General features: G+C 46.9%; 1 protein-coding gene across 6 annotated transcripts in view; it reads right to left on the bottom strand.

The window, feature by feature from the left end:
• Positions 1-12,809, bottom strand: part of TTC7B (tetratricopeptide repeat domain 7B) — a 267,642-nt gene that overhangs the window by 107,291 nt on the left and 147,542 nt on the right. For all 6 annotated transcript variants that reach the window (XM_035261265.3, XM_035261263.3, XM_035261261.3 and 3 more), the window contains 2 exons: positions 3,058-3,141; positions 1,965-2,069 (listed from right to left, as the gene is read on the bottom strand). In XM_035261265.3, coding sequence (XP_035117156.1) covers positions 1,965-2,069; positions 3,058-3,141 — 189 coding nt within the window. The remainder of the gene's footprint in view (positions 1-1,964; positions 2,070-3,057; positions 3,142-12,809) is intronic.

Genomic DNA, 12,809 nt, shown 5'->3' on the forward strand with positions numbered 1-12,809 from the left:
CCCTCCCCCCGCCAGGATATAAAGAATCCATTCAGGCTTGGATTCTCTTTGCCATGAGCTGTTATAAATTTCAAAACTCCATCCACTTATTTTACAAACCACAACACATGTACCTTGTGCCAGCAGATTCCTGTGAGAAAATGTGCACCTGTAAACTACACCCACAATAAGACCTCATGCACAATTCATTAGAGGCAAAAACAGGAAAATTTGTTTCCCCCAAGTATGGCAAATGATGATACTGAAGTTGGGTGATAGGATACTGGAGTTCATATACTCTTGACTTTTGTGGTCTTTGGAAATTTTAATAATAAAAATGCAAGAAAAAAATATATAGAAACGGGCAGGCGTGGTGGCTCACGTCTATAATCCCAGCACTTTGGGAGGCTGAGGCGGGCGGATCACAAGGTTGAGTTCGAGACCAGCCTGGCCAACATGGTGAAACCCCTACTCTACTAAGAATACAAAAATTAGCCGGATGTGGTGACCCAGCCTGTAATCCCAGCTACTTGGGAGGCTGAGGCAGGAGAATTGCTTGAACACGGGAGGCAGAGGTTGCAGTGAGCTGAGATCGTGCCACTGCACTCCAGCCGGGGCAACAGAAAAATCTTTTTTTTCTGTCTTGGAAAAAAAAAAAAGATTTGTTACTCCTATATATTTTTTCTAAAAAGAGGTCTATTTTAGGCATTTAGGGATGTATATGTTACAGTAATAAATAAATCCAGAGCTGGGAGGAGGACAGTAGTCACTGCTGGGAACTGGCATGTTCCAAATGCAAAGGCTGTGTCCACTCCTCCGCCTGGTCCGCTCCTCCGCCTGCCCACTCCTGGAGCCGCCTGCGCCATCCCCTTGTCTGCTCACAGCCCCACACTGTCAGAACCCACATGGCCACACTACGCCTTCACAGCTGTGTGTTTTAGGTGAGAACCTGCGCTTTTGAAATGTTTTTTCTACATTTTCCCCAGCAAAATGGAACTAGAATGGAACGATCTCTTTGCTAGGCTTACTTTTCTCCTGCTAGGTGAGAATACATGAAAAAAACAAACAGCAAGGAAATAAGGGTGAACGACTTGAGTTTGCAACATGCTTCGGTCTTTTCTAAGCAAACCCTTCTTATTGCTACTCTTGACATGAAGTTAAAGAAATTAGAACTCTATCGTATGTGGCAATTATCTATACCACCAGCTCTGCAATTAGACTGAGTTTTCTATTTTCTACTCAAATGATGTATTTTTTGAGATACTAGAATTGTTACAAATCAGGCTATTGCCAAATTCAAATTTGAACAAGAATATTTGAAGAGAAACGCGTATGTGAAGGAAGAGAAATGAAGACAGTTGAATTTACATTTGGGCTGAAGTTTAGGGTGACTCTTTGCTCTATAGAAAATCCCAGGCTCCCAGGCCCCCAGCCTGGGCAACAGAGAGAGACACCGTCTCTACAAAAAAATACAAAAATTAGCCAGGCACAGAGGATCACACCTGTAGTCCCAGCTACTCAGGGGCTGAGGTGAAAGGACGACTTGAGCCCAAAAGGTCGAGACTGCAGTGAGCTACAATCATGCACTCCAGCCTGGGTAACAGAGCAAGACCCTGTCTCAAAAACACCAGGTTCAGCCAGAGACGCTAATTCAGTGTCATGTCTCTTCTCAGTCCCACTTTGCTTGAATAAAGCAAGATGTATGGGAGTATGAATTATAATTCTATCTTATTATTGTTATTCCTGAAGCACAATCCCATCGAAAAAACCCTGGAGTACCCCAGAGTACTCCCCAGTTTTTGGGGGGAATGGATGAGGCGTGTGGAGGCCAGGGGCCCAGGCCCAGCGTTCATGGCTCTACACGGGTTGTCTTCGTGTAGCTGATGAATTATCCTCACTTTTTCTCTGTGCCTCGACATGAAAAAAATGGGCAGTCCTGGCCCCGAGTCCCCTGCAGGAGTGCGGAGGGAGGTGCCCCTACTCACCCAGTGCAAGGAGCCCATGCAGAGCTTGGCAGCGAGGAGGGGAATGGTGGCGTCATCTGGCTTTAGGCGGATACACTCTTTCAGCACCTTCACAGCACGGGCAGACTTGGCAAGAGAAGATTATTCTGTGAAACTCAAAGCGTTTGACACAACCCAATACTACAACCTTCTCAGAGGGGTTTTCGGTCAGGGTGGCCTCCTCGTGGGTTTTTCCAATTTTAAGCCCAAGCAAGTAGGGGCCCGGGGCCCATGAAAACTAGAGCCTGTGGCTTCTGAGAGACCAGGGAGTACACACTGGGTTATAAACCAGCAGAAATGCTTCCTTGGCATCACCTGAATTTTGTTTCCTACTTGTGTAACTATTGGAAAATTGAGAAAAACAAAAAGATGGTGGAAGCTTGTTATTACAAAAGATAAATATCCAATTTAAGGCATAGAACACTAAATTTCTAAATTCGTTTGGTTCAAGTAACCTCTCTCAGGCTTCATTCACTGAAGGGTCCAACTTAACAAGAACAACAATAGTCACCTCTGTTGAGTGTGTACCCAGCAAGGAATGCTACTCTAAACACCTCTGGTAGCATCTCATTCCCCTGATAGCACGTCTATGGAGTGGGCGCCGTCCTCACTCCATTTTACCGAGGAAACAGATACTCATGACTTGCCGGGGTCACTCAGCTGGGAGGGAAGTACCATCCTGCCATTGGACTCCCTCAGCCCACATTTTCATCCGGTATCGTGCACTGCCTAATATAACACACTGCTCAAGATAACCAGCAGGGTCCCCTCCAGGAATCAGCTTAACTCTCAGTTGAGTGGCAGTGTCTGTGTCAACAACGAGCTCTAGTTTAAGCCACGTCCATGTCACCTAAGGAAGTCACAATGACTAGAAAAAGACAAATATTTCAGAATTTTTCTTCTCAGTGATAGGTCCATCTTGGCTCCCTAAATAATTAAATCTGATTGTTCACTGAGAAAGGACCAGGATAGTTTCCCATCGTGGCTCCAAAGACTTCTAAAAAGTCTATCATTTCACGTAGTTCAATGACATTAACCTTGGCATAAACAACTGCGTATCACAAAGGGGACTCACCTTTCCAGCAGCCATCAGGGACAAAGCAAACTGGTACCACAGGTGGAACTCCTCAAAGGCAAACTTCATGGCTCTTTCTAGGCACTGGTTGGGAAAGAAAAACAAATGCAGATATCTGAGAGTCGCTGGTGCCACAACTGCACAGATGTGAGTTTGTGTCTATGTACACTAAGGTAAGTCCCATAAAATCTGCTTCCCTGGAATACTTAAAACATATAATCCTCCACCAAACAGCTCCTACGGAGTCCCCACACGGGCCGGTGGCCAGGACAACCCACAGTTGACCAAAGCTGTGACAATCCCTGCCTTCGAGTAGCTTTGTATCTGGCACAGGGAAAGAGGCAAATACACCAATCTCACAAATACAAAGCCAAACTCAGGAGTGCCCCGAGGGCGAGAAACGGCACTGGGTGAAGCGATCCGGGAGTCAGGGACAGCATCCAGTGAGAACAGAAACTGAGCTGGGCCTTCCTCAGCCCAGCCCCACTTTGAGAAACCATCAAAGGCAAAAACCACAATCTCTTTATCTTCTCAGTATTGGTGCATTGCCTGCCATGGTGAGTAATCTACAAATGGATTTCCCTCTCAGTCAGCAAGGAGCCTCTGGTCCCTGCACAGAGTGACATGATGACGTCAGTGCTTGAGGAAGATCATGGGGGAGTGGGGTGAGAGGGAGGATCTTGCTGGACGGACGTAGGCCAGGAACAAAGTGGATAGAGTGGTCCAGGGGTTTCAGAATCAAGAAATGTGTTCAAGTTCAAATCAGTAAGATGGGTCACCTGTGGAAGCATGCGGGGGCTGGGAAGGCACAAGAGGTGCCCAAATTTCTGGCCTGCACACCTGGGAGAAAACCCATGCCACAGAATGCCTTCATGTATGCATGAGTGTGTGTGGGTGGGGGACAGAGGGAGAGAGAGAGAGTGTATGTCTGTGACAGAGAGAGAGAGTGTGTGTGTGTGTGTGTGTGTGTGTGTGTTTGAGAGTGGGAGAGAAAGGGGAGGTTTTTTTTTAAGAAGAAAGGGAGAATACGGACAGAAGCTGTCATGAACGAATCTGACATGGGAGATACTGAGTTTGAGGCATCATGAGGTAATTTACCAGAGACATTCTGGGACCTCAAGAAAAAGATCTAACAGAAGACAAACATCTGAGAAAAGAGCTGAAGTTACTGGAAGAGATCAGATCAGCCCTGAAGAGTATTCTGAGAGAAGGCAGCAGGGCCAGACCATGGGAAGGGAGAGCAAAAGGACCTGGAAAGGAAAGCGAAGCAGGAACCTGGGTGGAAGGGCATGCAGCAGTGTCACAACACAGGGCCCCAAGATGGGGCCAACAGGGCCAGAGGCGATGGAGGCCAAGAAGCCCTTGGAATCGATTGGTTGAAAAGCTCTGTAAGTGTGTCTCTGGGGAACATGGAAGGAGAACACAGGCCATGGGGACCGATACGCAAAGAAAAGATGGAGATGAGGCATAAAGGAAGATATGTGTAGTGAAGAAAGGCTTTTTATCTATGTGCTTAATTTTTCATAGAGGCAACTCGAGCCTCTGGCTAACATGAGCAGAACGAGCCTGCAGAATGAAGACCCTAGGGAGATAAATTAGATCCCAGAAGACTAGAGAGAGCCAGGTCCCCAGAACAAATGCATCCCTGCCAAGAGGCCTTCTCTTATGGAGGCAGGATCCTCCAGATAAGGAGGAGAGAATGGCAGGTGCTGTCAGGCCCAGCCACAGTTCTCTCTGTAAAGAGGGAATGAGGTGGGTGCTGGGAGGAAAAGAAAAGAATAGTGCCAGAAGGTTATAAAAAGAACAGAGGCTAGGCGTGGTGGCTCACACATGTAATCCCAGCACTTAGGGAGGCTGAGGCAGGAGGATCACCTGAGGCCAGGAGTTTGAGACCAGCCGAGGCAACATAGCGAGATCCCATCTTTACAAAAAAAAAATAATAATAAAAATTAGCTGGGTGTGGTAGAGCACACCTATAGTCCCAGCTACTCAGGAGGCTGAGGAGGGAGAATCACTTGAGCCCAGGAGGTCGAGGCTGCAGTGAGCTGTGATGGCACCACTGCACTCCAGCCTGGGCAACAAAGCAAAACTCTGTCTAAAAAAAAGAAAAGAAAAACAACCCAAAGAACAAAAAAGGTTTAAACAACAATAAAAGCCTCCCTCCACCGAAGGGGACAGAAGGCTCGCAGAAGGGCCAGCTAACTCGGAGACTGGTGTGAGCTCACACTGCAGCCTGCAGCACTGTGTTGCCATCTTCTCCCATGCTGCTCGGTGGCCAGTGCAGGAGCGGAGAAGGATGATGGGATGCTCAGGATTAAGGGACAGTCCAGGAGGGAGGGCAGGGAGCCGGGGACCTGGAGACAAGGAGCCGCAGTGAAGACAATAAATGGGTGAAGGTAAAGTGAGGTAGTGGGAGAGGACAGAAAAGAATAATAGAATTTTAAATGGTATTTAGAGGTCACAGTAAATATGCTAGTTGGCTTACTGTGAAAAGCTGTTCTGACAAACACATATTCTATCTAAAAGCAAAGTCATAAGCATTAATAAGGACCTAGTGCTTGGCGATGGCACAGGGTGGGCCTCCAAAGACCCTGAGCAAGGTGAACACGGACAACGTGTCACAGGCCTCATCCTATGTCATGGGACATTGGCAGGAGTGGCTGGGCAAGGCCTCCAGGAGAGTCTTTAAAAGTGGGGCATTCTCTGCCAAGACAAACTTAGCCCTCAGCCCTGCCCCTTCAAAGCTGGAAGCAGGGTGGCCAGGAAGACTGAGCAGAAAGACAAAGCGCCTGGCCCTGGCACCACGAAGCGCTGCAGCTGCTGCACCAGCCTCTGACCAGGTTTCTTGTAGGGGGAACCAAATAAACTCTGCTTTGGCTAGGCCACTGCATGCTGGTTTGTTAATTACATCTGAATATACTCCTCACTAGTGCGGACACCAAGTGGCAGACCTGGAATCTGAACCTGAACCCAGGGCCCTCTTAGCTGCTCTGCTGTGCTGAGGAAGGTGTCACCATCCCTTGAAGGAGCACAGTGAGGAGGGAAAATGACAGAGCATGCTGAGATGAAGCAGGCAAGACGGTGGTGGGGGAGACCTGACCCAGGTCTGGGAGGCATGGGCTGGGACTGAGAGGGACAGGACAGGTGTGATGGAGGATGCTAAGCCGTGAAAAGCCAACAGCGCCTAGAAACTGACTTGGGCGTGGGGATGAGGGATGATGGAGGAGGAGGAGATGAGAATGATTACAGTGGCTGAAATGAGGCACCGGAGCCGGTATGTGGAAAGATGGGAGATGATCAAAAATGAGGATTTCTCTAACAGCCCTATCCAACCACTGTGCTGCAGTACCACCACTAAGTACTTAAATATAATTAGTAAGTACTCAAACGCTAAGTACTTAAACATTTAAATGTTTAATGCTTTTCCGTCCTCCTTTTGCTACGAGGAATGATAAATATCAACTGTTTTCCTGATCAACAAAAGGAGCTTGGCAGCTGAAACAGTCTGTTCTGAATCAAAAAGCTAGGTGCTATAAATAAGTGTGCACCCTTCTTTTCTTGTGTGCCAAAGGCTAATAGACTCATTAAACTCTGTGAAGCACATTCACGGAGGGCTAATTGGTACAGAGCTGTGTTCCAGGTGCTGCAGGAAAGGAAAACAGCCCCAGTCCTCATCAGAAGTAGAATCACAGGATCCTGTGGCTGGCGGATCACTTGGGGAACACCTAGGTGAAGCCCCCCAAGGAGCAGGCACTTGTCATTCTGGCTGCCTGTTACTCCAAAGCTCTTCTGATTTTTCCAGGGGAAGAGTGGGCACTCCCAAGAAGAGAAGCGGTAGGTTAGGAGTGTGGCACACGCATGGCATGTGGACAGCCAATCAGATGCTCCTGCCAGCCTCTGAATCTGCAAGGGAAGGGGCCTTGGGACCTCATTCCCAGTGGCCTGAGTGATCTGGGGCCTCCCAAAGTGGCAGAACCCTTGTCTCCCTGAATCTGTTTCAGTCTCTTCTTCAGCCTCTTGGAACTGGTGAGCTTAGCAGTGCAGATGGAGAAGTTCCTTTTCTGCTTAACAAGTCAGGTTACCTCGCCAGCAGCCAAAGCCCTGAAGGTATGCCCAGTCAAACACTTCGGGCTCCTCCTGTAACAGCCCCTACCTTCCAGCCCCCGACAAGTAGTAGAGCTTCTGCCTGAGAACCCGTCAGAACAGGGAGTACACGACCAGAATGGCAGCAAGAAAAATAATCAAGGTGCACGACAGATTGGGTGTGTGAATTCGGGCAAGCAATTATCCACTGTGTGCCTAGATTCCTCACTGTAACATGGGAAATATGACAGTAATGAATGCAGAGCATTACTAAGATTAGTGACTACATACAATGCCACAGGAAATAGCACCTCAGAAACAGCCTACTGAGTGCTAAACAAAGGTTAGCTATTTTTCCTTGTTCTTATATTAGGAATGGAAATACAACAAACTGTATCATGCCTATCACTGTACCCAGATTCAATGTACGAAAACTCAGATTCACAATGCATTACATCAGAAATAAATATCTTCACAAAATGTCTTCAAAACTTTACGTTTCCTCATTTTAGAAAAGGATTCAGTCTGAGACCCTTGAAAATAGGGCACAACTTTATAGAACTGGACTAGAACGTACGCTTATTCTTGATTTCTTTAACAGGTGTGGTAACACTTACTCCGTAGCCAGGCACCGTTTCAGTTGCTCCACAAGCATTGCCTCATTGGGTGATCCTAAGGACCCTGTAAAGCAGCAGGCAGGTTCCCTGATCATCTTCTGAAGCATAGGGGTGTTAAGGGGGCAGAGGGGCCTCAGAGAGTTGGTGGTGGAGCCAGATGGGAGTGAAGCGGTCTGGTTGCAAAGACTGAGCTCGTCACCACAACACGACGGCCTCTGAGGACTTTAATTACAGTCGCTCCACTCACACTTCACTTATCAGGACCACTCATGCTGCAGAAAGCAAAGGGCAGCTAAATAAAAGACCCCTCAAAAGGCCGCATGCTTCTTGAACTATTTCAGAGACTCAGCTGTTTTTTTGTTGTTGTTGTTTTTCTTTTTCGCTGCTAATGGGGACCCTTGCTCCCATGGTCTCTTTGGGATTCCTGAGGCTACTAAGGACTGAGACCTTCCAACTTTACTGATCCCACGATATCCACCAGCACCACGGCAGCCAGGAGTGCCACGTCTCCAGCCCGTCGCAAAGCTCTCAATTGACAAAGATGACATGAGTTGTGTGTGTTCTCTACAGGCAGCATCTCTCACAGTGCCCAACTGGTTTGGACCTCTTTCTCATAATGAAACAACCCACCTCCCATAACAAGCCATGAGGGTGTCATAAAGAGAGTTAGGAAATCTGGGTCACTTACAAATTAGCCCTCCACCCCTATTCAGAGGTGTGTGAGCTCCGGCATCGCAGCTGATGGCACTGCATGCCAATGGGCTCTTGGCATCTTATGAGATACAGTGACGGAACGCCAGCTTTGGAAAAGTGCCCAGACAGCTTCAGATGCTCCTGAGATGCTGATGCCAAGCGTGCTGCCTGGATATATAACATGTCCTCCCCTCTGTTTCCGTAAACATGAAGATTACATAAACCTCTAAGCAGCTCAGGTCAACCATACCTCAACTACAAAGGGAGACTCCCTGCCAAAAAATGTACCCACGGTAAAAAGGAACGTGGGTTGTCACTGGGGGCATTTGCTGTCCACAACCCTTGCCCCGCAGGCTGTTTGTTCATTCCGGTCCTGTTTGCCTATCCCTTTTTAAGAACCCCATCACATGGGTATGTGACAGAGTCAAAAACTGCAGTTTTAATATTGTGGAGAGAGGGGGAAAATAAAATAAAAGCATTCACATCTATTTATTTAGAGACAGGGTCTTGCTCTGTAGCCCAGGCTGGAGTGCAGACATGATCTCAGCTCACTGCAACCTCCACCTCCTGGGTTCAAGCAATTCTCCTCCTTCAGCCTCCTGAGTAGCTGGGATTACAGGCACCCACCACCACCACACCCGCCTAATTTTTTTGTATTTTAGTAGAGATGGGTTTTACCATGTTGGCCAGGCTGGTCTTGCACTCCTGACCTCAGGTGATCCACCTGCCTCAGCCTCCCAAAGTGCTGGAATTACAGGCGTGAGCCACCACACCCAGCCACATTCACATTTTAATAATGGTTCCAATAAAAAGGTTGCATTGATGAAAATGGACTCTTCAGAAGATGGCAGGTGTTCTGTGCATGGGAAACATGTAAAAGACCTCTTTAATCACCCAGGTCCAGTATGCAGGGCATGAGGACAAAAAGAGCAGTCACATGATGAAGGCACTGGCTCTGGGGGCCAGGCTGCCTAGGCTTAATCCAAGCTCCTCACTCCCAGCCATCAGGTTGTAACAGGGGTTAAATGCAGAAATACATGTGAAATGCTCAGAAGAGTGACTGGCCCAGAGTGAAGGCTCTCAATGGGCTGGCTTTTACGAAACAAAGCAGGAGCAGATCTTCAGGGTTCTGAGGGGCGGATGATGGGGAGAATGAGAACCCCTGGGAACAGGGTAGGTGTGCCAGTGGATAGCAAGGCAGTGTGAGTAGGAGACTTTGAGTGGCATGAGCTAGATTCTGGCCCCTTTTCCACTTCTAGTGTCCAGTGGAGAGACAGCAGTGTGGGCCTAGGAAGGGAAGTGGGGCAGATGCAGAGCTGCAGATCCCTGAGTCACCCACACAAAACAGCAGGTGTGACATCTCCAAATCACCTCCTTCACGAGAAAAGAAGACGGATTTGGCAGTGGTATTATTTCTATCAGTAAAGATAGGTCCATTCACTGTAATCACATGACTGCCACCTCTCTAATCCCAGATAACATTCACTTAATACCATGAATATTTGGTAGAACAATAATTAGACTCTAAATGGCATCCTAATCATTTGAGTGCGAGTCAAAATGTCACTTGCAAAAGTGTTTCCTTTTGGTAGCAAGAGCTTAAGCCTTTCCAGTCTCTTTTTCTGGCTTTTCAGAAATCAGCCATCTTTGAGGGGGCTCCAGGAATGAGAAGCTTTTCTGGCATCAGAAAGGGATTTAGCAATTACCTTCTAGTACACAAAGCCCAATTACACAAACTGGGTGTGCAGCAGCGACAGCTGTAGAGTACCATAAGCGCAGCAAAGCCAAAGTCTATTTTCGGAATTCAAGAGTAAGATTCTGCATCCAAATCCCACTAGGGAGGGGGCAGATACCCCTCAAAGTTAGCCTGAAGTCTAGGTCCAAAATTCATCATTATTAAAAGACGACAAACAGCACAGCTAACTGTCATCATTTTCAGCTCACAGACAGGTTGGTCATATCGTAAAAGTTCTTATGACATAGATCCTTCAATTCATCAGGGAGACTTTCTTTTCCACATCACGTGTACTTCACAAATCGGTTAATAAATCCATTTCCTTGCAGCTGTGTAACTGGTTGTTTTTAAACATGATACATGCATAATATTTCACTTCCTTACCTTTGAGCAATAAAAAACTCTGTAAGCTATTCAAACATTTTGGGCCATCATCTTAGACCCACAGACTGACAGAATCACAGAGCAATTTGAGGCCTTTGAGATTATCTGATCCCATTTTCACTTTACAGATACAGAAGCTAAGACCCAGAGAGGCGGCAGGACCACCGCAGGGCCACACACAGTGGTAGACTTGGAGTTAGAACCAAGGTCTCACGATGCTCAGTTCAGAGCTCTTACTCCTAAATTCGTTGTTGTTGTTAGACAGAGTTTCGCTCTTGTTGCCCAGGCTGGAGTGCAATGGCGCGATCTCAGCTCACTGCAACCTCCACCTCCCGGGTTCAAGGGATTCTCCTGCCTCAGCCTCCCAAGTAACTGGGATTATAGGCATGCGTCACCACACCCAGCTAATTTTGTACTTTTAGTAGAGACAGGATTTCACTGTGTTGACTGGGCTGGTCTCAACCTCCTAACCTCAGGTGATTTGCCCACCTTGGCCTCCCAAAGTGCTGGGATTACAGGCACGAGCCACCACACCTGCCATTCCTAAAGTAACTAAAAATGAAAGTACAAATTAAAATGGACTTTAGAGGTCTCTATCTACAGGAGCCTGAGACCAGGAAATGCTTTTAAAAGGCATACTTATGGGACTCTCAGATACAAATAAAAGTTCCCCTCCTTGCCCCAAGTTTGGAAAAACCATAGACATCAAAGCTTGATCAAGTTTTCTCTCCTTATATTGGAAATAAGGCAAACGTCTCCATGCCCTACCTCTTCCCCTTTCTCTTTTTGCTTTAAAACAGCAATACTGCTCCAAGCAGAGAAGTCTCAGAGTTTTATTGCTTTGGCAAAAACGTAAAGGATACCACTGCCTCTGGTCACAGTGAGAGGAGTAGAGAGTGGGCTGTTGTCAAAGGTCACAGACTTTATTATAGAATTTGAATGCTGGATGCGGCTTTCCTGCATGCTCTCCTCTCAACTCTACGAAACAAGTAGGCCAGGAGTGCACACTGAGTAAGGGGTCTCTGGGGTCCTACTCAGATACAACTCCATCCGCTGCTTTGCCAATGTAGCTGTTCCTTGCAAAATGCAGCGAATTCATGAAATAGGCATTCCATTCCTCCTGTCTCAATTGCCTCTTACCTTTTAGTCTTTCCAGTCTCCCTCCCCGGCTTGGGGTACCAGGTTTTAGCACTTCAACCCTGGCTGCCACTTGGCCCATGCCAAGACTAAGGGAGGAAGTAAGGAACTGAGAGTGCAGCAGCCTGGGACATGCCATGTACAAAATAGCTGCACAGTAAATGCTTGAATGAAGGCTGCACGGAGAACTGGGATCCATTCTTTTGGAGATCCTTTAAGGAGGGCTGCAGGCAACCGGAGGCAGGGAGGAGTACTGCAACTGCCAAGACTAGAGACAATGACATAGCAGAAAGGACTGAAGCAGGGTCCTTTGTGACCTGCTGCTTGTTTTCATAGAGTCCAAAAGCTAAGAAGTGCATTTATAGCTGAGCATTCACCATCAATTTGGTGAGGGGGGTATGAACTTTAAATCCAAATTAAGCAAAATATTATTCCCTCCCCCCGCAAACAACCCCATTCTTCTCATTAATGGATCTATGTTACAAACATTGTACTCTCTTTTTATATTTTGAATTTCATTGATTAAAATTTTGTTGTTTTCTCTCTTGTTATACCTACATGCTATTCTTGATTCTGTCTCTTAGCCTTTGAAGCCTAAAATATTTAGCATCTGGTGCTTTAATTTGCTGATCCCTGTTCTAAAGGAACTGGAGGCACTTTAGGCTGAAGGAAAAAAGACAATATGACAATTGTTTTCAAAAATTTGGTGGACTCCCTAGGGGGCAGGATCCATCCATGACCAGGCCATCTTGGCTATGGAACACTCTCCCAAGTTGTGAAGAAAGAGGCAGATACAGACACATGGATCTGGTACCATCTTCAGGATATATCAGCAGTTGGATAAAACATAGATGTTATGCCCTGCGGCATGCTACTTTTACAATGGAGGAGACAGACACATATGCATAGAGGCTTATGGATTCATAGTCAGTCTCTAGGAGAATACACAAGCAACTTCCTCTTCATGTTTCCCCTTGGCTCTGTTGTAAGACTTCCCTTGTGCATACATTATCTGCTCAAAATAGATAAGACGAACCAAAAAAAAATTGGTGGACTGTCAGTGAGGTGGGCTGGACTAGCCCTATTGCTCCAAAAAGACAGAA

The sequence above is a fragment of the Callithrix jacchus genome, chromosome 8, assembly GCF_049354715.1.
Source record: "Callithrix jacchus isolate 240 chromosome 8, calJac240_pri, whole genome shotgun sequence".
NCBI classification, from domain to species: Eukaryota; Metazoa; Chordata; class Mammalia; order Primates; family Cebidae; genus Callithrix; species Callithrix jacchus.